We start from the raw sequence: 26,194 nt of genomic DNA, 5'->3' as shown, positions 1-26,194 counted from the left end.
CCAGCATTTTAAGAGCCACAGCCACAGATTTCTTCATGTTAAAGCAGAAAATTAAAACTTCCTGCAAATGGCGAGAAATGGGAACGTAAGTTGACGTACTTAATCGAGAATAACCTTATGATGCAATCACAAATCGACTAATTTTTTTATGGCATTTTGTTTACAGATGCCTAAGCTTATTGTATTACACCTATGACCAACCACCCGAACCCCACTTGCCGCTACTGCCCTTTATTGCAAAACGGCGGAAGCAAAGTTGTAGACCTAATAAGTTGTTAAGAAAAGTTAGGTTTTTCCCCCACAATATCTGACCTGTTTTCCCTGGAATTTCTGCATGTTCAAGTAATTCTGCCAACTTATTTACGGTAGTTCCGAGTGTATCACTGCACAACGTGTTGTATGTAATACGGTCTACACTCGAAACAATACCTGGAAAGGAACAACAATGCTGAAAATTAGTAAGGAAGGGACGAGATAAAGATCATCAGCCCCTGCAGTCATCTCAAGTGACTAACTTAAGGTGCGGAAAATATATAATAAGGACCAGACAGGGATTTCAAGTACCTATGTTTTTCAATTCGTGGTATCACTAATTCCACAGTTTCATCCATTGGAATACACATACAACACCCTAAGGAACATACCACATGACACAATCGAACTGTATGAAAATAAATTTGAAATGGTGGCAGAGACATGGTAGAAAAAAAATCGTTCTATAACACAAATGAGTTTATAGATAATGAAAAGAGTGTGATATTTAATTGAAAAGGTGACTGTAAACAATAGATGTTCTATCTTAACGGCATAATTTAATTTGTAGTCTGCTGCATGTAATTTGTGTAAAGTACCAGTAGCAGATAAACCACGTGATAGGTGTAAGAAAAGTAATATCTAAGTAGCAATGTACATATGTAAACTATTTCTATGGTTGTGACAGTGTTGACGGTGTCTTATGCAATATCGAAGTTGTGTACAGTCTAATAAATCTATGTTAATTTTGATATGATACACACCTAATGTGTCTGTGCGTTACAACAGTTTTTTTTTTCTTTTGTTCGATAGATAGCGTCCTACGGACAACTGACGTACTCCAGTACTAAACAATCGTAGCTGATTCCCCATCACCGATAAGTGCAAACGTACGTTAGTCATACCACAGACAGAATACAATCGTCCTCGTGAAAGCGACGAAACGAGTCAGGCTTCCCGTTCGCTGTCCCTGTTGTGTACTACGATGCGTTGCCATGGTTTCGTCCCACGCTTTGCTACGACTCGAGTGAAATTGTATTGGGAAGTATGCCGCTTTTCAGTAAAAACAACGAGAAAGACTTGGCAGTTATTAACAGAAAAATTGCTGAGATGAAAAAGAAGATCCAGTTATCAGGTACAAACCAACTTGAAATTCGCTTGCGCAAATGTTTCGCGATAACGCTTCCAGTTGTTGCACTGCCTCAGCACGGCGTCTGACGCACCCACCACAACAGTGTTTGTGTATGTGCTCTCTTTAGCTAAATCCTCACACCTGTGCTCGGAATTACAACAGCAGACTATATTACTCAAGTAGTTTCAGATGACAGGCAGCAAATGTTTATTGAATTGAGACAATCGTGACCCATGGATTATTTCTAGCGATTGCATCGTATAAATTTGTTCTCTTCTCGATATAAAAGTCCGTTCCAATTTTGATACTTTGGATTTAACTTCGACGCAGAGATCTTTTTTTCGCTACTTACTAAGCGGATGTATTGAAGCAGATGAAACTGAGACCTGAAGACACTGTCATTCCTCAAACTGGGCTATTTTTTATGCTGCCCCCTTTTCTCGCCTTTAATGCGAAACAGGCAACGCGTAGACTCAGTTACCATTGATCCCAATCAGTTAGTATCTACTGCAAAATTTTTGGATCGTTTTCGTTCTCACTATCATTAGTGTGTGCACTGAGTTAAACTATTTTCCCCTTGCTTGTCCAGTAATTATCTAATAATTTTGTCACAGAGAGAAGCCCTTTTCTGCCTTATTCAGGCGAAAATTTTTTTACCTGTCTTGCTGCATCTTTCTTTCAGATACATTTCCACCACAAATCATATCCACTTTCACATAGCTGTGTAGTAGCTTACTAGAAGTTATTTCTAATGATCATACTGATCACTCAAATTAAATGAATGCAAAATATACCGGTATTATCATAATTTTCAATGGATGGCTCTGTGATAAATCGAAAAATTAAATTTCTTATTACATATAGTGATTGCAATCTTACTCTTGCACTGTGCTACATTTTTCTCCAATACATATAATGTTTAAACATGTGTTATTCACATGAAAGCAAATTGATGGTTTCATTACTACACACACATACTACATCAAGCACAACTCATGTCTCTTTATTTCTTGTATCGAATCTCGCTTGTCAGTCTGCTCTTGCTTGTCTATCTGCCCGACCTTTTCATCATTCAATTTACACATCCACAGGATTGATTACATGTCACATTTTATACTCAAAACAAAATTGTTCATGATTACAGCACCTGTTCAAAGAGTGACATACATGTTAGTCATTATAACACAACATTATGCTAGAAAGGCGTAAATAACATGGATGAACAAAACTATACAATAGTTATCCAGACATATGAAAACCTTTTTCTGAACTGCATAAAAATCAGTGACATCATACCAACTGCAAAAATGGTTTTACTCAATCTCTCTGATTCTCATGCATGACGGCATGTACCATAATTAATATTTTTAATTTTAGAAACAACTTGTAAGTGTACCTCATGTACTCCAATTTGTAATTATTCAATATACAGCTGTAATTTGTAATAAAATTTTAATGGCATACTTGTAAGTTGTAAAATGAACAGATAAACATATTTTTGACCAATATTGTGTGTAAAGTAATGTACTAGAAAAGATACTTATATTGACAAATAAATAAATAAATATAATGTAACTCTTGCTCTTTATGAACAAACGCATATCGTTTTTGGTTTCCTATTGTTCTCTTACATAATTCCCTTATGCAATTTCCTTATCTGTTCATAGAATGTAGCATATTTAATTACTTTTATAACAACTGAGTGATGGAACACAGTGTTTAAGATGCAGTAGGATAATTTAAAGAGTGACAATTATTCAATTATATGAAAAGAAAAATTAAATTAGTTACAAACTGTGGTGTGCACACACTTTATTCAACATACAAATGCCACTACAGATATTCAGATTTACATTATGATGTGTTTGATATGCCTGTCATCATTTGTGATAATGTGGCACAGACGAATAGTGAAACTCTACATGACCCACTGAAGTGTTGCAACATTGATGCTGTCAATGACCTGCTGAATGGCTGTTTTCAGGTCAGCAGTGGTTTTGGGGTTATTTCTGTACACCTTGTCTTTAATATAGCCCCACAAAAAGGAGTCGCATGTGTTCAAATAAGGAGACTATGGTGGCCAGTTGAGGCCCACACCATGCAGTGGCCTCTGTGTGCCCCAGAGCCAGAACACAGTCCCCAAAGTGATCCTACAGGACATCAAACACTCTCCTGCTTTGACAGGGTCCAGCTCCATCTTGCATGAACCACACCTTGTCGAAATCGGGGTCACTTTGGTTAACGGGGATGAAATAATCTTCCAAACCCTTCATGTACTGTTCGGTAGTCACGGTGCCATCAAGGAATATCACACAATTATTTTGTGACTGGACACTGCACACCACACAGTCACCTGCTGAGGGTGAAGAGACTTATTGATTGTGAAATGCAGATTTTCAGTCCCCCAAATGCACAATTCTACTTATTGACAAACCCATCCAAATGAAAGTGGTCTTCCTCACTAAACCAAACCACAATGTGCATGCTGATTCCCATCATGCCTTGCAGCCAACCATGCAGTTTGAACATCCTAATGCAAACTGTTCAGAAGTTATGATGATTTTATTTCGTATAGTTCAATAATTGTCACCATGTAGAAGAAAGAAGTTTCTAATTCCAAGCCAGTGTTAATTATTAAAATCACAGTCAGGCTGGCTACTACTCCATTGTCAGTGACAATGGATTCAGTTTATTTACATGTGAAGTAGTACTAGGGCTGCAATCTTTCATCATTTATTTCATTTATCTTTATCCATCCAAGGATCATCTCATAATGATATAGGAACTGCCAAGGCAATAAAGTGCAAATCAATAGCTCAAAATATACAATACATTGAATACATAATATACTTTATGAATGTAGCACAGGTGGTAGGGCCATGACCTTGATCGAGGATCAATCTCAGCATCTGCCTGATTGGTTTAGGAAAACCATGGAAAATCTAGATCAGAGCAACTCCATCCTATAGAATACGAGGTCATTGTTTTTAATAGCCCCACTGCCTCATGTGCTTGGTCCCTATTGTACAAAGTTCCTTTATTTACACATAATTTGCTTCAGGTAACTCGTACTATAAAACATAATTTCATCTTTCATCCCTGCACACACTGAGGACACCCACTGGTGACTCATTGACTGTGAACATGCTGCTGTGCCCCTTGCACAGACACCAGTCTGTTCAGAGCTGACTCCATGCCCACATATAGTCGAGCTGAAAAATAGAGTTGGCGTCCCCCCATGAAGAGTGAGATGTTGAACTCAGGAGAAAGACATGACATTAATATCATGCATTATACATCGTGACACACAATTCCCTTGTGAGAGCAGTAACCCATGACCATGTATTGAAGTGGAACAGGGTGTTATAGTTATCCCCTTTTGTTACTAGCCCCTGCTCTGAATCCTCTAAGTAATCTTTAATTGTGTAGTATGTATTACTTATGAAGAATGTTTCAGCTGCCTTTTTAAAAAGTAAGCCGGCCGGGGTGGCCGAGCTGTACTAGGCACTACAGTCTGGAACCGCGAGACCAATACGCTCGCAGGTTTGAATCCTGCCTCGGGCATGGGTGTGTGTGATGTCCTTAGGTTAGTTAGGTTTCAGTAGTTCTAAGTTCTAGGGGGACTGATGACTTCAAAAGTCCCATAGTGCTCAAAGCAATTTGAACCATTCCTTTTTTTATTTTATTTTTTTAAAATTTTAAAGTAAACATTTTCATTTCCTTTCACAGTTATTATACAATTTTAGTTCCTGATGCATTTTTTTTAGTTTTTATTTGTTTTTTCCTTGTTAAATATAAGTCTAAACATGCTCTTGTCCCATGTTTATGTACATAACTATTAGTGAAATACCTAGTAATGTTTTCATCTACATCTACATTTATACTCCGCAAGCCACCCAACGGTGTGTGGCGGAGGGCACTTTACGTGCCACTGTCATTATCTCCCTTTCCTGTTCCAGTCGCGTATGGTTCGTGGGAAGAACGACTGTCTGAAAGCCTCTGTGCGCGCTCTAATCTCTCTAATTTTACATTCGTGATCTCCTCGGGAGGTATAAGTAGGGGGAAGCAATATATTCGATACCTCATCCAGAAACGCACCCTCTAGAAACCTGGCGAGCAAGCTACACCGCGATGCAGAGTGCCTCTCTTGCAGAGTCTGCCACTTGAGTTTGTTAAACATCTCCGTAACACTATCACGGTTACCAAATAACCCTGTGACGAAGCGCACCGCTCTCCTTTGGATTTTCTCTATCTCCTCCGTCAACCCGATCTGGTACGGATCCCACACTGATGAGCAATACTCAAGTATAGGTCGAACGAGTGTTTTGTAAGCCACCTCCTTTGTTGATGGACTACATTTTCTAAGGACTCTCCCAATGAATCTCAACCTGGCACCCGCCTTACCAACAATTAATTTTATATGATCATTCCACTTCAAATCGTTCCGCACGCATACTCCCAGATATTTTACAGAAGTAACTGCTACCAGTGTTTGTTCCGCTATCATATAATCATACAATAAAGGATCCTTCTTTCTATGTATTCGCAATACATTACATTTGTCTATGTTAAGGGTCAGTTGCCACTCCCTGCACCAAGTGCCTATCCGCTGCAGATCTTCCTGCATTTCGCTACAATTTTCTAATGCTGCAACTTCTCTGTATACTACAGCATCATCCGCGAAAAGCCGCATGGAACTTCCGACACTATCTACTAGGTCATTTATATATATTGTGAAAAGCAATGGTCCCATAACACTCCCCTGCGGCACGCCAGAGGTTACTTTAATGTCTGTAGACGTCTCTCCGTTGATAACAACATGCTGTGTTCTGTTTGCTAAAAACTCTTCAATCCAGCCACACAGCTGGTCTGATATTCTGTAGGCTCTTACTTTGTTTATCAGGCGACAGTGCGGAACTGTATGGAACGCCTTCCGGAAGTCAAGAAAAATAGCATCTACCTGGGAGCCTGTATCTAATATTTTCTGGGTCTCATGAACAAATAAAGCGAGTTGGGTTTCACACGATCGCTGTTTCCGGAATCCATGTTGATTCCTACATAGTAGATTCTGAGTTTCCAAAAATGACATGATACTCGAGCAAAACACATGTTCTAAAATTCTACAACAGATCGACGTCGGAGATATAGGTCTATAGTTTTGCGCATCTGCTCGACGACCCTTCTTGAAGACTGGGACTACCTGTGCTCTTTTCCAATCATTTGGAACCTTCTGTTCCCTGTTATTCACCTCATATTGGTAGATGTACTCACTTGGTGCAGTAAGGAGGTCCAATTTTGTAAATAGCTCATTACAACAAACCTGACTGCCACTCCTGCTTATTAGTCTTACAACCCTTTCCAGCTGTTAAAAACTGTGCCTATGAACCCCAGAAAAGAATTCCATGGCTAAGAATTGAGTGCACCTAGGCATTGTATGTCATGAAGAGACATCGGCTGCTACAAACTGATGCTAAAACCCTAAGAGCATAACATACTGATGGCATTATTTTTGTCAGTATCTTCATTTCATGTTAGCTGACAATCAGTGTTCATCCCCAAAAAATTTGTGTTTGTTAAACAATCATCTTTGCCTGCTGGCCACTGTGGCTAAGCGGTTCTAGGTACTTCAGTCCGGAACTGCGCTGCTGCTATGGTCTCAAGTTCAAATCCTGCCTCGGGCATGGATGTGTGTGATGTCCTTAGGTTAGTTAGGTTTATGTAGTTTTAAGTCTAGGAGACTGATGACCTCAGATGTTAAGTCCCATAGTGCTTAGAGCCATTTGAACTATCTATGCCTAACATGACAGTTGTTTCATCTCTTCATACTGAAGTGCGTACTATTTTCCTTAATGTTCAACATTAATTTATTAACTGCTGCCCAGTCTTAAACATCCTTGAGGATTTTATTTGCTTTCTCTACTAGGAATTCTGGTGTTCTATCAGTGACTATGAAGTTACTGTCATCAGCAAAGAGAACTTTTTCCCCATGTCTCATACCTATCTTTATATGTTTCTTGTGTGACAGTTGTTTCACTTAAAATTTATCATCATCAGACGTGTGAACTAACTGTATCTTTTGCACCATGTTCCCTGGGTAAGTCTGAAACCACTCATTCTCTGTCCCTCTTATACCCAGTTTGTTTAGCAGTATTTTATAGTCCACAGCATCAAAAGCATTGGATATATGTGAGAATATGTCTGTAACAGAGCCATCCTTTAAGTACCAATTTTTTGAACTCTTTAATGTCCAAAATTGTATTCCACCCACTTTGGAAACCAAACTATGCTTCATTAAAATGGTTGTATTTATTCATGTAACTTTTATTATTTCTTTCATGATTAATTCAATTTCTTTTGAGAGTGAAGACAGAAATGGCCTGTAGGTTTGAATGCTTTCTGCTTTATGCTTCTTTAGTAAGGGCACAACTCGTGCATGCTTCACATAATGTGGAAAAATACATGAACTAAAGGTCTCATTTATTACATTTGTTAATGGGGCTTGTTTGCTATCTATGCATGCATTCAGCACAGAAATGGGAACCTCATCTATGGCTGCTGGCTTCTTATTTTTTAATTTTTGTATTGTCTTCCTGACTTTTGTCTCTGTTTTGGGATATCATCATTGTACTTACTGTGGAAATCATTGTGGGTACTGCACGTGCTTTTGCTGGAGCTTCTTAACAATACAGGGAAATAATCATTTACAAAATTTGCTAATTTCTGAGGACTTTCTATTATTCTACCCCCATCTTAGATTTGTATGTAATTATACCTGTGTCTGACAGTTTGTTGTTTTATTACATCCCACACTACTATTCTTTTCTTTACTGTGTTATGCAATGATGGAAAAAATCACAACACCAAAAAATAATTAATGCAGAGTAATGAAATTTCAGGAACAAATTTGTCGAGATAACATACTTAAGTGATTAACATTACAAGATCACAGGTTAATGTAAGTGCCAGATAAGGCATTGCAAATGTCAAATGCTGGTACACTGATAACTGGTATAACCACAAAATGTTGAATAGAAGCATGCAAACATGCATGCATTGTGTTGTACAGGTGCTGGACATCAGTTTGTGGGATGGAGTTCCATGCTTGTTGCTCCTGGTCAGTCAATAGAGGGATGGTTAATTCCATTTGTGGATGATGTTGGAGTTGTTATCTGATGATGTCCCATATGTCCTCAATTGGAGACAGGTCCAGTGATCAAGAAGGCCAAGGCAACATGTCAACACTCTGTAGAACAAGTTGGGGTACAACAGCAGTATGTGGGTGAGTGTTATCCTGTTGGGAAACATCTCCCGAGATCCCGATCATGAACAGCAGTACAACAGGTCTAATCAGCAGACTGACATACAAATTTGCAGTCATGGTGCATAGCATAACCACGAGAGTGCTCCTTCTCCTGTACAAAATCACACCCCAGACCAATATTCCAGGTGTTGGTCCAGTGTGTCTAGCATGCAAACAGATTGTTTGCAGGCCCTCAGCTGGTCTCTTTCTAATCAACATCATCACTGGCACCGAGGCAGAAAATACAACAGACCTCCACTCTGCCCTTGGTTGACACCACTTAAGTGACAAATGACGGTGGTTTGGGGTCAATGGATGCACACTACAGGGTGTCGCGTTCAGAGCTTTCCTTGAAATCACCAATTTGTAAGAGTTCATTGTGTCACTGTGGTGCCAACTGCTGCTCAAATTGCTGCTGGAGATGCAGCATGATGCACTAGAGCCATACCAAACGCAGTGGTTGTTCCTCTCAGTAGTGTTATGTGGCTGTTTGGGGCCTGGCCTTCTTGCAACCATACATTCTCATGACCATGGCTGCCAGCAATTATGTTTAGTGGCTACATTCCTGCCAAGTCTTTCTGTAGTAGCATAGAAGGAACATCTGTCTTCTCGTAGCCCTATTACGTGACCTTGTTCAAACTTACTGAGGTGCTGATAATGGGATCTTTGTTGCCTTAAAGGTATTCTTGACTAACATCAGCTCACCACTTCCAATCTCAAAGTTAACTAACACTCATGACTGTTACAGTGTGTATTAAATAAAACCTGATCTTCATGCTCATAGTGGTACTATTAGCACCACTTTTATGTGACTGGCAAGACATTTGAATAGACGTCACCTTTCAGGTCACCTACCAACTTTTGTTTGTGTCATACAACTCCTTCTTGGTGTTGCAATTTTTTCTGGCAGTGTATATTATTTTGCCATTGAACATTTTTTTGCAGCAATCAGCACCCCCCCCCCCCCACCCCCACCCCCCCACACACATATTTTTTATACCTGTTAAAATAATCTAGAAACTATGTATTACTGTAGTGATTTTGAAAATAAATGATAAATTTTTGTGTCTTGGACAAATTTCTAATACCTGCAGTTATCCATGTATTTTCCTCTGCTGCTGCTGTAGAAATGGCTACTTTTGGAAATGTGCCATCAAAAAGTGATTTAAACAATGTGCAAAATTTAGACGGATCAGGAACAGTAGAGGACCCATAACACTTTTTTGGGGAACATCAAATATTGGTTGGTTGGTTGTTTGGGGAAGGAGACCAGACAGCGTGGTCATCGGTCTCATCGGATTAGGGAAGGATGGGGAAGGAAGTCGGCCGTGCCCTTTCAGAGGAACCATCCCGGCATTTGCCTGGAGTGATTTAGGGAAATCACGGAAAACCTAAATCAGGATGGCCGGACGCGGGATTGAACCGTCGTCCTCCCGAATGCGAGTCCAGTGTGTAACCACTGCGCCACCTCGCTCGGTCATCAAATATTACTTCTGTTTTACTCGACAATTTTCTTAGATTAGATTAGGTTAGACTAGACTAGATTCTGTGAATTGCTACAAACTGTGACTTTCTGACAGGAAAGGAGGAAACATGCCAAATTATGAAGGAAGAAAAATATAAGAAAACCTGGTGATGATACAAGAACTGTAGGGAAGTGGAGAACAGGAGAAAGACTTGGAGAAACTGGGGCAGCAACAAAAATATGGAAAACTAATAGTTATTCATACAAGTGATGAATGAAACATTCAAAAAATAAGATGGATGAGAAGCTAATGAATGAAGTAAGAACTGGAGAGAGCAAGAATAGCTTTAAAATGAACAACAACAACAACAGAGGCTTTTTCAGAAAATTTAGAGAGAGACCAATGAGATACATGGTGACAAACTTCCTGTAGGAAACAAGAAAGGAGGGAGACATGGTCATACACAAAAAGAAAAACAGTAGGGCACTGGTAGAGCACTTACATAACCTTCTGAACTGTAAACCTTCCAAAGAGACTATGGAACCTGGGACAAAAGTAGAAGTTAGACATTCATATCTTTGAATGGGCCCAATTCAAAGTGACCTAAAGAACAACAAGGCAGCCATAGAGAATGGGATAGCAGTTAAGATGACAAAGTGGAAAGGCAGAAAGGCATTAGACCACATTACAAAGGTCAAGAAAGCACCTGAAGAATTGAAGAATGCAGTCATAGTACCAACATATAGAAAACAAGTAAATAAGGATGAAAATAATAAAAAAAAGGGATATCCCTGCTGCTAGATATTGTTTCCAGAAGAGAGTAGAATAACAGGTAGAATGCACAACAGGAGGCTACAAAGCAGGCTTTAGGAGAGGATAAGGAGGCAGAGAACAGATGTTTATTCTGTCTGAAGTGCCAGAATACAGATCCTTGAAGAACAAGATGATGATAGTAACCTTTACGGACAGCAAGAAGTTATCTGACTCAACTGATAGGCAGACACAGGTGAATCCTAGCGAACAGAGGAGTAAATAATATATGACAGCTGAGATTGTCAGTTACCTGCATGTAATTACATTACAGTCAAAATCTGGATATGCAGTAAATTATGGATTTTAGTGACTGATTGATGACTGTAGAAACAACAGTTTTTGTGACTGATTGCTGTCCTCCTTTAAATTTGAATATTCAATACATGTAGGCTTCCAATGGATTCTAATTTAGCTAATTATACCAAATCATCTTAGCAGAAAATATGGGGGCATGCTGACCATTTACATGATTTCATAAGATTTCATTTATCATTTACTTATTTAACACACAAACTCTTAACTATGCTCACTGTCTTTCTCTCCCTCTCTGTCAAGCAGATATGACTTGATTTGAAGTTAATTTTATTATTGACTAAATTCTTTAAATCACTCAGTAAGTGGCCGAAGATTGTTATGGTTGAATACCTCAGTCGTTTCTGATAGACATAGACACTGGTGCAAGTGTGACATACCAAGGAGCATTGTAGTAAGAGTATGATACTGAGACAGGGGTCAAACCAGGAGATGGTTCATCACCAGAGTTGTTTGATTTAGCACTGGATGAAGCGGTCAGACAGTGAAAAGTAACAAACAACAAAATGGACATAAAAACAATTAAAGCAATTGTAGGGTGTTGGGGATTAAGCCAGAAGGACAACAGTACACAGACAAATAGTGAACTGAACTGCCTGGTCGTTGAAGACAATGTAGTCGTAGGAACCAAAAGAACAAGTCAACAACCTGAACAAAACATCAATAATAGTATGACTAAGAAACGCCTACAGCACAAAAAAAGACACTGAATACCACTGTGAGCTGAAATACACCAAGGCGCTGTGGGAAAGGAGAATCATTTGGATAATTGAGAGAATATATAAAAAGAAATAACAGAATTACTGATGAAGAAAAGAGAGGGTGAAGAAGATGAGAATGACAGACAATTGACCATAGAAGTTTTATTATAAAAGCAATGAACCAGTGAATTCCAAAGTTTGATATGATAAGGCAGTGCCAGGTGGATATGTTGCAGAGTAAATAGAAAAAGGAAGCAACAAAAATCTTTAAAGAGGTAATGTGCCCAAAAAGAGAGGGTAAAAAATGGGAGCAGTCGATGCAAATGTTGAAACATAAGCACTGTTGAAATTTTGCATGCAGAGCATTTTAAAACATCACTAACAAACTTTGGGGAATGATGGCTCACACACAGTGAATCATTTAGTGTCAAGAAACATATTATCTTTAATCTGTAATTTATGAATTATGTGTGTGAGATATCTGAAAGGTTCTGAGAATGAATAAAAACAACTTCACACAAATTACATTTTGTTAAAGATATCGCCAAATAAATTTATAAAGAAGTGTTTGAACAATTTTCCTTAAAGCTCATTATACATGGTCATCTGAAAAGTCTCAGAAAATGAAGGAAAAAACTGTTATGAACAAAATACCTTTACTTGTCTCCACAGTAATCACCTTTAGGTGCAATATACTTCCAACATTGACTGTAAAGCTATTGGAAACTCTCAGCAAATGCTCCTTATGGAATTGCTCAAAGCACCATGGTCACATGTTGTTGGATACCTGCATCATTACAGGAGATGGGATCTGTTGCTACCAATATGATCCAGAGACTAAGCAACAGTCAGTGGCATAGTATTCATCATCTTCCCCATGTTCCTCAGGGAGCAATGCATGAAGGATCAAGCCCTTGCTGTCAAAAAATGTAACCAACATCATCTTAATATTGGATTTTGTCAGTCAACTTTTTTGGAGGTGGGGAAGACCATGGACAACATTTCATTGACTGTCATTTGGTCTCTGTATCATATTGGTAACACCAGTTCTCATCTCTTGTACTGATGAGTATATCTAACAACACACAACACTTCCATAAGAGGTATTTGCTGACATGTTCTAACAGCTTTACAACTGGTGTCAGAAGTGTGTTATAGCTGATGATGATAACTTTGGATGCCAGTAAAGGTATTCTGCTTTCTTTATTTTATGAAACAATTCACTGAACTTTTCAGATGGACTTTGCAAGCTCTATAGCTTTTACTCTAATTACTATCCGACTCAGCCAAGCATGACAGGATACTGTTTCCTATCATGAAACTATATCACACTGATTTGGGCAAACTAGTCCACTCTGGTGACAACTGAAGTAATGTTCATAATTTTCTTGACATGTTCCAAAAAAATGTAAATCAGGGAAATATGCCAGCTATTCAACAGCTCTTCCTCAACCTCTCCTGTGTTCCTAAAAGTAAACAGTTAGCTGCACTCATGAATTCAACACTGAAATGTGATGGGGCTTCATCATGCTGTGGAGAGAATACAGCTAACAGTGCTAGGCACACTATTTATGTAAGTATGGTATGCAGAACTGGGGGTAAGCTGCTCCAGTTACACATGCTGGCAGAAGACCAGATATTAGAAGGTAATTAGTAACCATTCTAACTTAAATTTTCACAGAAAACCTTTGATAATGAGATGTAACAGGAACTGAAAGTCAGTGCCCAGAGTCCCAAAAATGACTATTATGACTGTTAAAATGAGTGGTACATGTAATACTGATTGTGGTGTCACCGCCAGACACCACACTTGCTAGGTGGTAGCTTAAATCGGCCGCGGTCCATTAGTACATGTCGGACCCGCGTGTCGCCACTGTCAGTACTTGCAGACCTAGCGCCACCACATGGAAGGTCTAGAAAGACGGACTAGCACTCGCCCCAGTTGTACGGACGACATTGCTAGCGACTAGACGTACGAAGCCTTCCTCTCATTTGCCGAGAGACAGTTAGAATAGCCTTCAGCTAAGTCCATAGCTACGACCTAGCAAGGCGCAGTTAACCATATCTGGAGAGAGTCTTACTTGTATTCACCATAAACGATGTATACCAAAAGGATGGATTAAAGTTAAGTATTCCCAAAGCAACGTACTTTTCTTATTAGCATTCATTGAGCATCCTGTTTCAGACTTCACGATATTCTGGGTGAGCTTATAGCGCGCCTATTCGGCCCCTTCAAAATAACACTGTGTCGGCACTTCTGTCGACACATAACACTGATATCATCTGCAAATAACAGGTGTCATTGAAGACAGAATCACTGACATTTTCATGAAGAAATCATTTCACAAATTCAGTATGAGATATAAAATTAGATAGTGTTGATGCCTGCACCTTCTGAGGGTGGTGCATGAGTGTGTAGTATTCTACTATACCCTCCAAACAGATAACTGTCTTGTGCCCTTAGCATGTCTCTCAACATGCTTACTGGTTGAATGTGTGATACGCTACTTCCTTATCATGGCATCACAAAAATTTTGTGTTCTCACATGACACCTTTCACTAACAACATGGTAAGGACAAAGAGTTCTTATTTTTTAAGTATTAAGTGCACCATAGGTACATTGATGAGATTGTCATGGAAATTAATGTTCATAGAGTCAACAAGCATAACTTTCAGTTCTTCTCACCTCATAGTGATGTATAATTGTGAGAGTGAGGCCGAGCAATTAATAATCCATGGTGCATCCAAAAACTCGCACATAAATATCAACTACTAGTAAGCCATCCTTAAATTTCAGAAGCTAAACAATTAACTAATTGTTAGTTTGGCTTGGTAGAATGTGCAAAACTGTGGGCCAACAAATGGCTGTTCTCAGAATATAAGATACATACTTTTTCTTGGACACTGGAAAATCAAACCTGGAATTAAGTGTGTACAGAAAACAATGTAGGAGCTAAATTCTTTAAATTTTGCACATTGTTTAAATCAATTTTTGATGGCACATTTCCAAAAGTAGCCATTTCTACAGCAGCAACTGAGGAAAATACATGGATAACTGCAATGTGGGATCTGCATCAGATAGGATTGACAGAGGATATTAAAAGGTTCAAACAAGGGCAGCTCATTTTGTATCATCATGAAATAGGGGAGAGAGTGCCATAGACATAATACACAAATTGAAATGGCAGTCATTAAAACAAATGCCTTTTTCATTGTGGCAGGATCGTCTCATGAAATTTCAATCACCAACTTTCTCCTTCAAATGTGAAAATATTTTGTTGGCACCAACCTACATAGGGAGAAATGGTCATTGTTGTTGTTGTGGTCTTCAGTCCTGAGACTGGTTTGCTGTAGCTCTCCATGCTACTCTATCTTATCAAACTTATTCATCTCCCGGTACCTACTGCAACCTACATCCTTCTGAATCTGTTTAGTGTATTCATCTCTTGGTCTCCCTCTATGATTTTTACCCTCCACGCTGCCCTCCAGTACTAAATTGGTGATCCCTTGATGCCTCGGAACATGTCCTACCAACCTATCCCTTCTTCTCGTCAAGTTGTGCCACAAACTCCTCTTCTCCCCAATTCTATTCAATACCTCCTCATTAGTCATGTGATCTACCCATCTAATCTTCAGCATTCTTCTGTAGCACCACATTTCGAAAGCTTCTATTCTCTTCTTGTCCAAACTATTTATCGTCCATGTTTCACTTCCATACATGGCTACACTCCATACAAATATTTTCAGAAACGACTTTCTGACACTTAAATCTATACTTGATATTAACAAATTTCTCTTCTTCAGAAACACTCCTTGCCATTGCCAGTCTACATTTTATATCCTCTCCACTTCGACCATCATCAGTTATTTTGCTCCCCAAATAGCAAAACTCCTTTACTAATTTAAGTGTCTCATTTCCCAATCTAATTCCCTCAGCATCACCAGACTTAATTTGACTACATTCCATTATCCTCATTTTGATTTTGTTGATGTTCATCTTTTATTCTTCTTTCAAGACACTGTCCATTCCGTTCAACTGCTCTTCCAAGTCCTTTGCTGTCTTTGACAGAATTACAATGTCATCGGCGAACCTCAAAGTTTTTATTTCGTCTCTATGGATTTTAATACCTACTCCGAATTTTTCTTTTGTTTCCTTTTCTGTTTACTCAATATACAGATTGAATAACATCGGGGAGAGGCTACAACCTTGTCTCACTCCTTTCCCAACCACTGCTTCCCTTTCATGTCCCTCGACTCTTACAACTACAATCTGGTTTCTGTACAAATTGTAAATAGCCTCTCGCTCCCTGTATTTTACCCCTGCCACCTTCAGAATTTGAAAGAGAGTATTCCAGTCAACATTGTCGAAAGCTTTTTCTAAGCCTACAAATGCTAGAAAAGTAGGTTTGCCAAATAATAAAATAAGAGTAATCAGAGCTCATATGAAAAGATTTAAGTTTTCGTTTTCATGCACACTGTTCAAGATCGGAATGGTAGAGAAATAGATACATGTTGGTTTGATGACCCCTCTGCTGGGCACTTAATTGTGAATTGAGAGTAATCATGCAGATGTTTCTCCTCATGTTATCCAATCTGCTGCATGTATCAATCTTCGCTTTGTATTTGTTTCTACTGCATCTTTGTCTCACTCATCTAACTCAATTCTTCCATACCTGCAAGCAGTCAGCTGGGATAAGAAATATTTTCATAGTCCCCCTAACATTTTCTGTTTATGTAAGTGAAGTTTTCTTTCATAAAAAATAACAGCACTTTGGTCAGAGCGCGTAGATGGACCAAAGACATGAGGTTGATCTCTGGCATTGTCTTTACAACAGTTATTTTATAGATAAAAGATATCCAGTACAAAATAACTTTTGTAGAGATAAATTCAGAAGTCAGTTCTATGTGTTGGGTATATACACTCCTGGAAATTGAAATAAGAACACCGTGAATTCATTGTCCCAGGAAGGGGAAACTTTATTGACACATTCCTGGGGTCAGATACATCACATGATCACACTGACAGAACCACAGGCACATAGACACAGGCAACAGAGCATGCACAATGTCGGCACTATTACAGTGTATATCCACCTTTCTCAGCAATGCAGGCTGCTATTCTCCCATGGAGACGATCGTAGAGATGCTGGCTATAGTCCTGTGGAACGGCTTGCCATGCCATTTCCACCTGGCGCCTCAGTTGTACCAGCGTTCGTGCTGGACGTGCAGACCGCGTGAGACGACGCTTCATCCAGTCCCAAACATGCTCAATGGGGGACAGATCCGGAGATCTTGCTGGCCAGGGTAGTTGACTTACACCTTCTAGAGCACGTTGGGTGGCACGGGATACATGCGGACGTGCATTGTCCTGTTGGAACAGCAAGTTCCCTTGCCGGTCTAGGAATGGTAGAACGATGGGTTCGATGACGGTTTGGATGTATCGTGCACTATTCAGTGTCCCCTCGACGATCACCAGTGGTGTACGGCCAGTGTAGGAGATCGCTCCCCACACCATGATGCCGGGTGTTGGCCCTGTATGCCTCGGTCGTATGCAGTCCTGATTGTGGCGCTCACCTGCACGGCGCCAAACACACATACGACCATCATTGGCACCAAGGCAGAAGCGACTCTCATCGCTGAAGATGACACGTCTCCATTCGTCCCTCCATTCACGCCTGTCGCGACACCACTGGAGGCGGGCTGCACGATGTTGGGGCGTGAGCGGAAGACGGCCTAACGGTGTCCGGGACCGTAGCCCAGCTTCATGGAGACGGTTGCGAATGGTCCTCGCCGATACCCCAGGAGCAACAGTGTCCCTAATTTGCTGGGAAGTGGCGGTGCGGTCCCCTACGGCACTGCGTAGGATCCTACGGTCTTGGCATGCATCCGTGCGTCGCTGCGGTCCGGTCCCAGGTCGACGGGCACGTGCACCTTCCGCCGACCACTGGCGACAACATCGATGTACTGTGGAGACCTCACGCCCCACGTGTTGAGCAATTTGGCGGTACGTCCACCCGGCCTCCCGCATGGCCACTATACGCCCTCGCTCAAAGTCCGTCAACTGCACATACGGTTCACGTCCACACTGTCGCGGCATGCTACCAGTGTTAAAGACTGCGATGGAGCTCCGTATGCCACGGCAAACTGGCTGACACTGACGGCGGCGGTGCACAAATGCTGCGCAGCTAGCGCCATTCGACGGCCAACACCGCGGTTCCTGGTGTGTCCGCTGTGCCGTGCGTGTGATCATTGCTTGTACAGCCCTCTCGCAGTGTCCGGAGCAAGTATGGTGGGTCTGACACACCGGTGTCAATGTGTTCTTTTTTCCATTTCCAGGAGTGTATATACACTCCGGACAGTGTTCTTAGTATGTATGAAAGACAACTTCACTTTGTAAGCAGAAGAGGTTACAGGAACCTTGAAAATGTTTCTTACCCCAGTTGACTGCTTGATGATTCTGAAGAATTGGTTTAGGTTTTTGCAGTATATATATATATATCTTTTATGTCCTTCTATGAAAATGGAGCTTGCCAAGGTGGGATGGCTTGCATCGCTCTACGATAAAGACTGGTGTACTAGTGCAACTACATTGAAAGGGTATCTGTGGAGAGGCCAGATAAAAATGTAGTTCCTAAGAGAGGGTAGCAGCCTTTTCAGTAGCTGCAGGGCCACTGAAGTAATGTGGCACACATGAAAGCCATGCACATTAGCAGTGTGTTGTCATCTGTAGGAGTGTGCTGTTAAAGAGCAGTACTATGAACTTCCAATACAGCCCACCATGGACAAGTGCCTATTTAAAACCAGCTGCACTATGCTCGCACTCAGTTATCATGTTATACTGCTTGCATACATTTGCCTTATCTTGTTGTGTTCAGTGTATGTCGTGGTGATTGTGATACATGCCACAGTGTAATAAAGTTGTACTAACATTCTTGGTTGTGTTGTGTGTCCAAGTTACAACACAGGTGGCAATGAGGATGGGATTGTTCTCCGCACAGTTTTCAGTCTCTGGCTGGTCTTCTGTTGTATCTACAGTGTCTGATGATGCTACCGATCAGTTTTTACACCAGCTGTTTGATCAGCAAGGGGTTCTTACTGCAGCATTGCACCATATCAGTCAACAGCAGGAGGCATTCATCACAGCACTACCTAGTCAAACCCAGGTATTGCAAATGCTTGCCTCTGTTTTGGTCACATGGTCATTTATACCCCACTGTTTCCAGCTTCTGGCTTACAATGAGTCTGTCAAAGAACTGGGAGCCTACAAAAAATGGTTGTAGAGCTTTCATGCATTTGGCCTGACTGGCGTTACCTTATGGTGTGCTTTCTTTTTGTCTTGGTTATCACCTCATATGTATCAACTCCTTTGCCAACTGGCCCCACTGCAGGATCCCTCTTCAGTCCCTTTTGATAACATGCACGAGCCTCTGTTGAAATACTATTGTAAATGGATGCACTTCATTGCTGCTTGAGTTGAGTTCTGTATGTGTCACGAGAAATGGGAACATTAATATAAGCCTTGGGCAGCTGAGTTTCTCAGTTTAAGTCATTGTTGTCACTTTGTCACTGACATCCATAAGGAGCCATAGGCTGACCAATTGATTTATGATGCAATCATTCAGTTGACCCCCATTTGTGAGGTTCGTGAGTGGGCCCTTCAGTGTCAAAACCACCACCCTCTTTCCAACATTCTGACTATTGCACAGTCATTTGAGGTTTTGAGGGCTGCAAGTACTCAAATTGAATCATGATGTGAGGTTGCAGAAGTTCAACCCACTTCCTCCCACCATTTGTTGGATGGTTCACAGGGATCAATATGGTGGCAGTGCTCTGTGCATGAGCGAAACATCATGGTGGCCAGCCCACCTCCCTTGGCCAAAGCAACAGCACAGCAAGCCTGGTAGTGAACAACAACGCAAGTAATCCATGCTTCCCTTTCATCCATTGTGTTTTGTCACTCATGATAGGCCGGATTGTCCTAAGTGGTGTGCCTTTGCCATCAGTGCAATAAAATGGGCCACATTGCTCCTGTTTGTAATGCAAAACTCCAACAGCCTGTTGTAGACACTGACAGGGATGTCAGTTGTGTATTGGCAATCTCCAATGCACGCAATAAACTTTTTATTGATATCAAAGTTTAACAGAAGGTTTTGTACATGCAAGTTGATACTGGTGCTGCTGTGTCATTACTCAACTTTGAAACATACATGGACTTGGGCTCTCCCTCTTTAGTGCCAGTGTCATATACATTTGTCACCTACAATAAAAGAATTTTGATATTAGGTAGTTTCTTGGCGCCACTCACATATAAATCTGTGGTTCGTCTGCTCACTTTTCTGGTGATGAGAAATACATACACTAAAAATATTTTTGGTTTGGACACCTTTAACCTACTTTTTCCAGTGAAGTTAATCTCATCTCTGATGAAGTGCCTTATACACAATGTGACTCTTTATGCTCTGAATTTTCCACTTTGTTTCTCAGTGGGTTTGGGTTGTGCCAATAATTTCAAAGCCCACTTCATCATGAAATCTTCAACCAGACCCTGTTTCTTTTGACCTCACCTGGTGTCAATGGCACTCTGTGACCAAGTCAAGGCGGAGCTCGACTGCTCGTGGTCTCCAGGGTCATCCATCTGATTGATTCCAGCAGATGGGCTACCCCTTTAGTCATTGTCAAGAAGCCATCATGATGGTTACAACTTAGTGGCAATTTCTGTCCATGTTCAATCTATCATTGACACGTATTCCTTGCCACTCCTTGATGAACTTTTTGCTAAGCTTGCTGGTGATCAGTATTTTTCCAAGATTGATGTCCCTGATGCATATTTGCAGCTTCCCATTGATGCCGACTCTCAAGGGCTCTTGGTCATTAACACACATTTTGGCTTGTACCAGTACTTGCAGTTACCATTTGATGTGGCGAGTGCCCTGGGGATTTTTCAACCATTTCTTGAAAAACTCAAGAGTCCGTGCCTGACTGCCAACTATCTTGATATTGTGGTCTCCGGCTCCTACACTGCTGAACATCTCAACAACTTATGTCGTATGTACACTCTTTTCTTCTTTCAGCTTTATACATATTTTCAGTTTGATGTCTCTTGTGCTGGTATCAAACCCCTTCATCAGAATGTCTCTGCATTTGTGGCTCATCCACATCCTATGTTAGTCAAGGAACTCAAGGTGCATTTTTTGTAAGATTGCCTGTTATCATCAGTTTTTGCTGGGGGCAGCATCAGTTGCACAACTGTTACATGCCTTGCTGTATAAGGGGACGTATTTCCACTGATCGCAGGCATGTGAAATGGTGTTTTCCAAACTGAAGTCTATGTTACAATCTGCACCTAGCCTTGTAACCTACCAACAAGGTCAACATTTAGTGTCAGAAGCAGATGCATCCCAGCATGGGCTGGGGGTGGTATTGGCTCATGAATATTCTGATGGCTCCAAGCGGTCTATTGCATACGCATTGAAGATGCTTAATTCAGTTCAGACTAGATTTTCACAAATAGAGAAAGAAACCCTCACCATTGTTTATGCCTTAAAGAAGTTTCATGTTTTGCTGTATGGTGTAAAATTCCATCTTGTCATGGATCACAAGCTGTTAGTTTCACTGTTTAACCCTTCAGTGTCAGCAAATTTACTTCAACGTTGGGCACTGTTTCTCTTTTGGTATAGCTATGAGATTCACTTCTACTCCACAGCTAAACATAGGAATGCTGACATGCTTTCCCATCTTCCAGCTGGTCTGGACTGGCCCCTGTTTTTGATTCAGAGGAATTACCATTTCCATGTTCATGAATGTGCTTAACAATCTGTCTATGGCTTTCCAAACACAAGAGCTTGGGTTGTGCATGCTAATGCTACTGATCCAATTTTATGGAAAGTGATACATGTCATACAACATGGCCGTCCTGAGGCATCTCCATCATCAGCATCCGACCCCCTCCATAACTACTGTGTGTTTTGGCATCATTTCTTTGTTGTTGATGGTGTTGCACTCCTTGATACGGACTATTCAGCTCCTCATGTAGTGATTCCTTGGTTCTCTGTTTGGAGATCCTGCAATTGCTGCACACTGATCACTGGGGGGGGGGGGGGGTGTTATGCATCAAGGCATTAGCCCTATGTCAAGTTTTTTGGTCTGGTTTTGATGGTGACATCACTTGTTTGGTTGCAGCATATTCGCAGTGCGCATCACAGCAAGCTGTTCTACAGGCAACATTGTCTCCATGGCTGCAAGCTTCACAGGCCTGGGACCATCTCCACATTGATTTCACCAGCCCTTTCCTTAATGCATACTGGCTAGTAGTAATTGATGCATTCTCTTGATTCCCGTATGTTGTTCATTCCCTGTCAACGTCGGCCTCTGCCACCATGGCAGCCTGTTGAAATTTTTTTCCATCAAAAGACTTCCACCAGTGTTGGTTTCTGATAACAGACCTGAGATTGTGTCACAGTAGTTTGCCTCCTTCTGCAGCATCCACGGGATTCACCACATTTTTGCCTTGCTCTTCCACCTGCAGTCCAATGGTGAGGCCGAAAGTTCAGTTAGAACATCCGAAACACAAATGAAAAGTGCACGAGTCAGTCCCCATACAATGTTGCCTTGGATCAATTTCTGTCTTCCTATTGGTTTACGCCATCCAGCGACAACAGTCTCGCCGAACTGCTCCAGGGGGATCAACCCCAGATGCTCCTGCATCTCCTGAGGCCCAGCCAGGGATGATAAACCGTGCAGCTGTCATCAAGTTTCTAGCCTGGGGTGGCTGTCTGGGCAAATGGGTTTGGTCATCACCCAAAATCGATTCCCACCGTCCTCTCCAAAAGCTGCAGCCACCATCTCTGTGATGTCCGTATGGAGGAGGGCCTCTATTTATGTCATTATGACCAGTTGTTCCTGCATGTGGACAACTGGACAACCCCGGATGGGACACCAACATTGCCACACCAGTCTGTATCGCTCGATGGATTACCTGATGCAGGTGAGTCCCTGCTGTGGCATACTAGGGGTCCCCATGACTGCAGGGGCACCACCACCATCTGGACCTGGACCTGATATGGACATGCAGTGTGCACCGACATCACCCACCCTACCGTATGGGTTGACACAAGAAGGCGAATTGCTACACTGCCCATGCCCCAAGTACTTCTGACCATACACACCAGCATCAGCATGTCATCTCAGTCAGAGCCTTGTGGAGGAAGATGCCATGGACATCTCACGAACCCAAGCTGTTCCTCAAGGGAAGAGAAATAATGTAACATGTGGACACTTGAAAGCCGCATGCATTAGCAGTATGTTGTCATCCCTGAGAGTGCACCGTGAAAGAGCAATACTGTGAACTTCCAACAGAGGCTGCCATGAGTGAGTGCCTATTTAAACCCTGCTGCACTATGCTCACACTCAGTTGCATGCATTTGTCTTATCTTATTGTCTTCAGTGTGTGTTATGGTGATTGGCATACATGCCACAGTCTAATAAAGATGTACCAATATTCTTGGTTGTGTTGTGCATCCAAGTTACAGCAGCCACCAGTCTGGGTACTGACTGATCTGGTGTCGTAATATTAGCTAATATGGCCTTGCTATGTTGGTACTGCGAAAATCTAAAAGCGAGGTGGAACTACAGCTGTTATATTTCCCAATGACATGTTGCTCTACTGTGTGGTTTAACAGGTAACCTGGGTAAAATATTCTGGAGGTAAAATAGTTCTCCATTGGGATCTCTAGGCAGGGATAACTCACAGGGATGTTTTCATCAGGAGAAACAAAACTGATATTCTAAGAATCAGTGTGTGGAATGTTAGAGCCCTTAACTGGGTGAGTGGGTTAGGGAATTTAAAAAGGGAAAAGAATAGGTTGAAGTTATATATCGTGAGAATGAGTGAAGTGCAGTGGCAACGAGAATGGGACTTCTGAACAGGTCAGCACAGTGTTATCAACAAAAAATCAAAGCAGGAGTAGGTTTAAAAATGAACAAGAATATACAAATTCTGCAGATGATGATGAACTCAAAAGAATATATGATGAGACAAAAGAAATTATTCAAATAGTTAAGGGAGATAATATTCTCTGCTTTTCTAACCTCAGACGCACCAGGTGGGACTGATCAACTGTTGTGTTATCCTCAGCCAATGGCACCATTTGGATGCAGTATGAAAGGGTGTGGGGTCACCACACTGATCTCTTAGCCATTGTTGTCATTGCAGACCTTGGAGCCACTACATCAAACTCAAGTAGCTCCTCAGTTAGCATAATGAAGCTGAGTTGACCTTTTTCCAGTCCTCCCACCAGGGAAAAATTCCTGGCATTACCAGGAATTGAACCTGGGTCCTCTGCATGACAGGCAGAGCCAGAAAAATAAGTACCCTAGTGGAAGGAATGCGTAGAAAGACTGTACCATAGAAATGAACTTGAGGACAATTTTGTATAAAAGGAAGAGAAAGTAAATGAAAGTGATATGAAAGATATGATACTATGAGAAGAATTTAACAGAGCACTGAAATACCTAGTCAGAACAACATCCCTGGAGCAGACAATATTCCCTCAGAGTTACTGAGATCCATGAGAGAGTCAGCCATGGCAAGACTTTTCCACCTCGTATACAAGATATACCAACAGACTTCAAGAAAAGTCTAATAATTCTTGTTCAAATGAAGGCAGGTGCTCGCAAGTGTGAATTCTGCTGAACCACCAGTTAATCATGCTTGTAAAATCTCTCCATGAGCTGTGGACCTTGCCAAGGTGGGATGGCTTGTATTTCTCAGTGATATAGATAGTCATAATGTAAGTGTAACCCCAATGAAGAGGTGTGTGTGGAGAGGCCAAACAAACCTGTGGTTCCTAAAGAGGTAAAGCAGCCTTTTCAGTAGTTGCAGGGGCATCAGTCTGAAGGAAAGACTGATCTGGTCATCTGATATCACCCAAAGTGGCCTTGCTGTGTTGAAACTGTAATGACTGAAAGCAAGGAGAACCTATAGTTGTCATTTTCCTGGAGGGACACAGCTCAACTGTGTGACTTAATGATGATGCCATCTAGTTTCTTGATTTAAAAAAAATTCTGGAAGTAAAATAATCCCCCAAAAATAAAATAGCATTCTATGGGTTGGAGTGCAGAATGTTAGGTTGTTTAACTGGTAAGCTAGGTTATAGAATTTGAAAAAGAAAATGGATAGGATGAATGTAAATGTAGTGAAGTGTAGTGCAGTGGCAAGAAGGACAGGACTTCTGGTTGGGTGAGTACAGAGTTATAAATAAAAAAATAAAATAATGGTAATGTAGGAGTAGGTGTAATATGATAAGAAAATAGAAGTGCTGATAAGTTACTACAAACAGCAAAGTGAATGCATTATGATGGCCAAGACAGACAACAACCTAACATCCACCATAGTAGCACAAGTGTACATGCCAACTAGCTCTGCAGATAATGAAGAGCTTGAAAGAATGTATAATGAGATAAAAAAAAGTTATTTAGATAGTTAAAGGAGGTGAAGATTTATTTGTTATGGGGGACTGGAATTTGATAGTAGGAAAAAGAAGAAAAGGAAAAATAGCAGAATATTATAGACTGGGGAAAAGGAATGGAACAAGGAAACTGCACAGAGCATAATTTAGTCATCAAAAACAGTTGGTTTAAGAATCATATAAGAAGATGTAGAAGACACTGGAATGTTGGAGACTGTTTACATAATGCGAAGACAAAAATTTCAAAGCTAGATTTTAAACTATAAGATGTTTCCTGGGCCAGATGTGAACTCTGACCATAACTTATTGGGTATGAAATGCAGATTGAAATTGAAGAAGTTGCACATGGTTAGGAAATTATGGAGATGGAACCTGGATAAACTGAGGGAGCCAGAGATTGTTGAGAATTTCAGAGGAAGCATTAGGCAGTGTTTGATTGCAAGGGGAAAGGAATACAATAGAAGGTGAATGGATGGATTGGAAAGATGAAATAGTTAATGCAACAGAGAATCAAATATTTAAAAGACAAGGCCCAGTAGAAATCTTTGGCTAACACAGGAGATGTTGTATTTAATTGGTGAAAAATGAGCATACAAAAATGGATAAAGAGATGCAGGCAAAAGGGAGTATAGTCCTCTAAAAAAAGGAGATTGATAGAATATACAAAAAATTGATTTAATGTACAAAACAGCAAAGCAGGAATGGCTAGAAGACAAAAGTGAGGCTGTAGATGCATGCATGGCAAGAGAAT

At 40.9% G+C, this 26,194-nt stretch overlaps 1 protein-coding gene across 1 annotated transcript in view; it reads left to right on the top strand.

Annotated features, from left to right (window-relative positions):
- Nucleotides 1-1,256: 1,256 nt before the first annotated feature.
- LOC126183913 (outer dynein arm-docking complex subunit 3) overlaps nucleotides 1,257-26,194 on the top strand; it is a 409,835-nt gene continuing 384,897 nt past the window's right edge. Inside the window, exon 1 of the mRNA XM_049926257.1 lies at nucleotides 1,257-1,387. Within this exon, the coding sequence (XP_049782214.1) occupies nucleotides 1,300-1,387 (88 nt within the window). The 5' untranslated portion in view covers nucleotides 1,257-1,299. The remainder of the gene's footprint in view (nucleotides 1,388-26,194) is intronic.

The sequence above is a fragment of the Schistocerca cancellata genome, chromosome 4 (assembly GCF_023864275.1).
Source record: "Schistocerca cancellata isolate TAMUIC-IGC-003103 chromosome 4, iqSchCanc2.1, whole genome shotgun sequence".
Taxonomy (NCBI): Eukaryota; Metazoa; Arthropoda; class Insecta; order Orthoptera; family Acrididae; genus Schistocerca; species Schistocerca cancellata.
The sequence above is the reverse complement of the archived record's forward strand: the minus strand, read 5'-3'. Positions and strand labels throughout refer to the sequence as shown.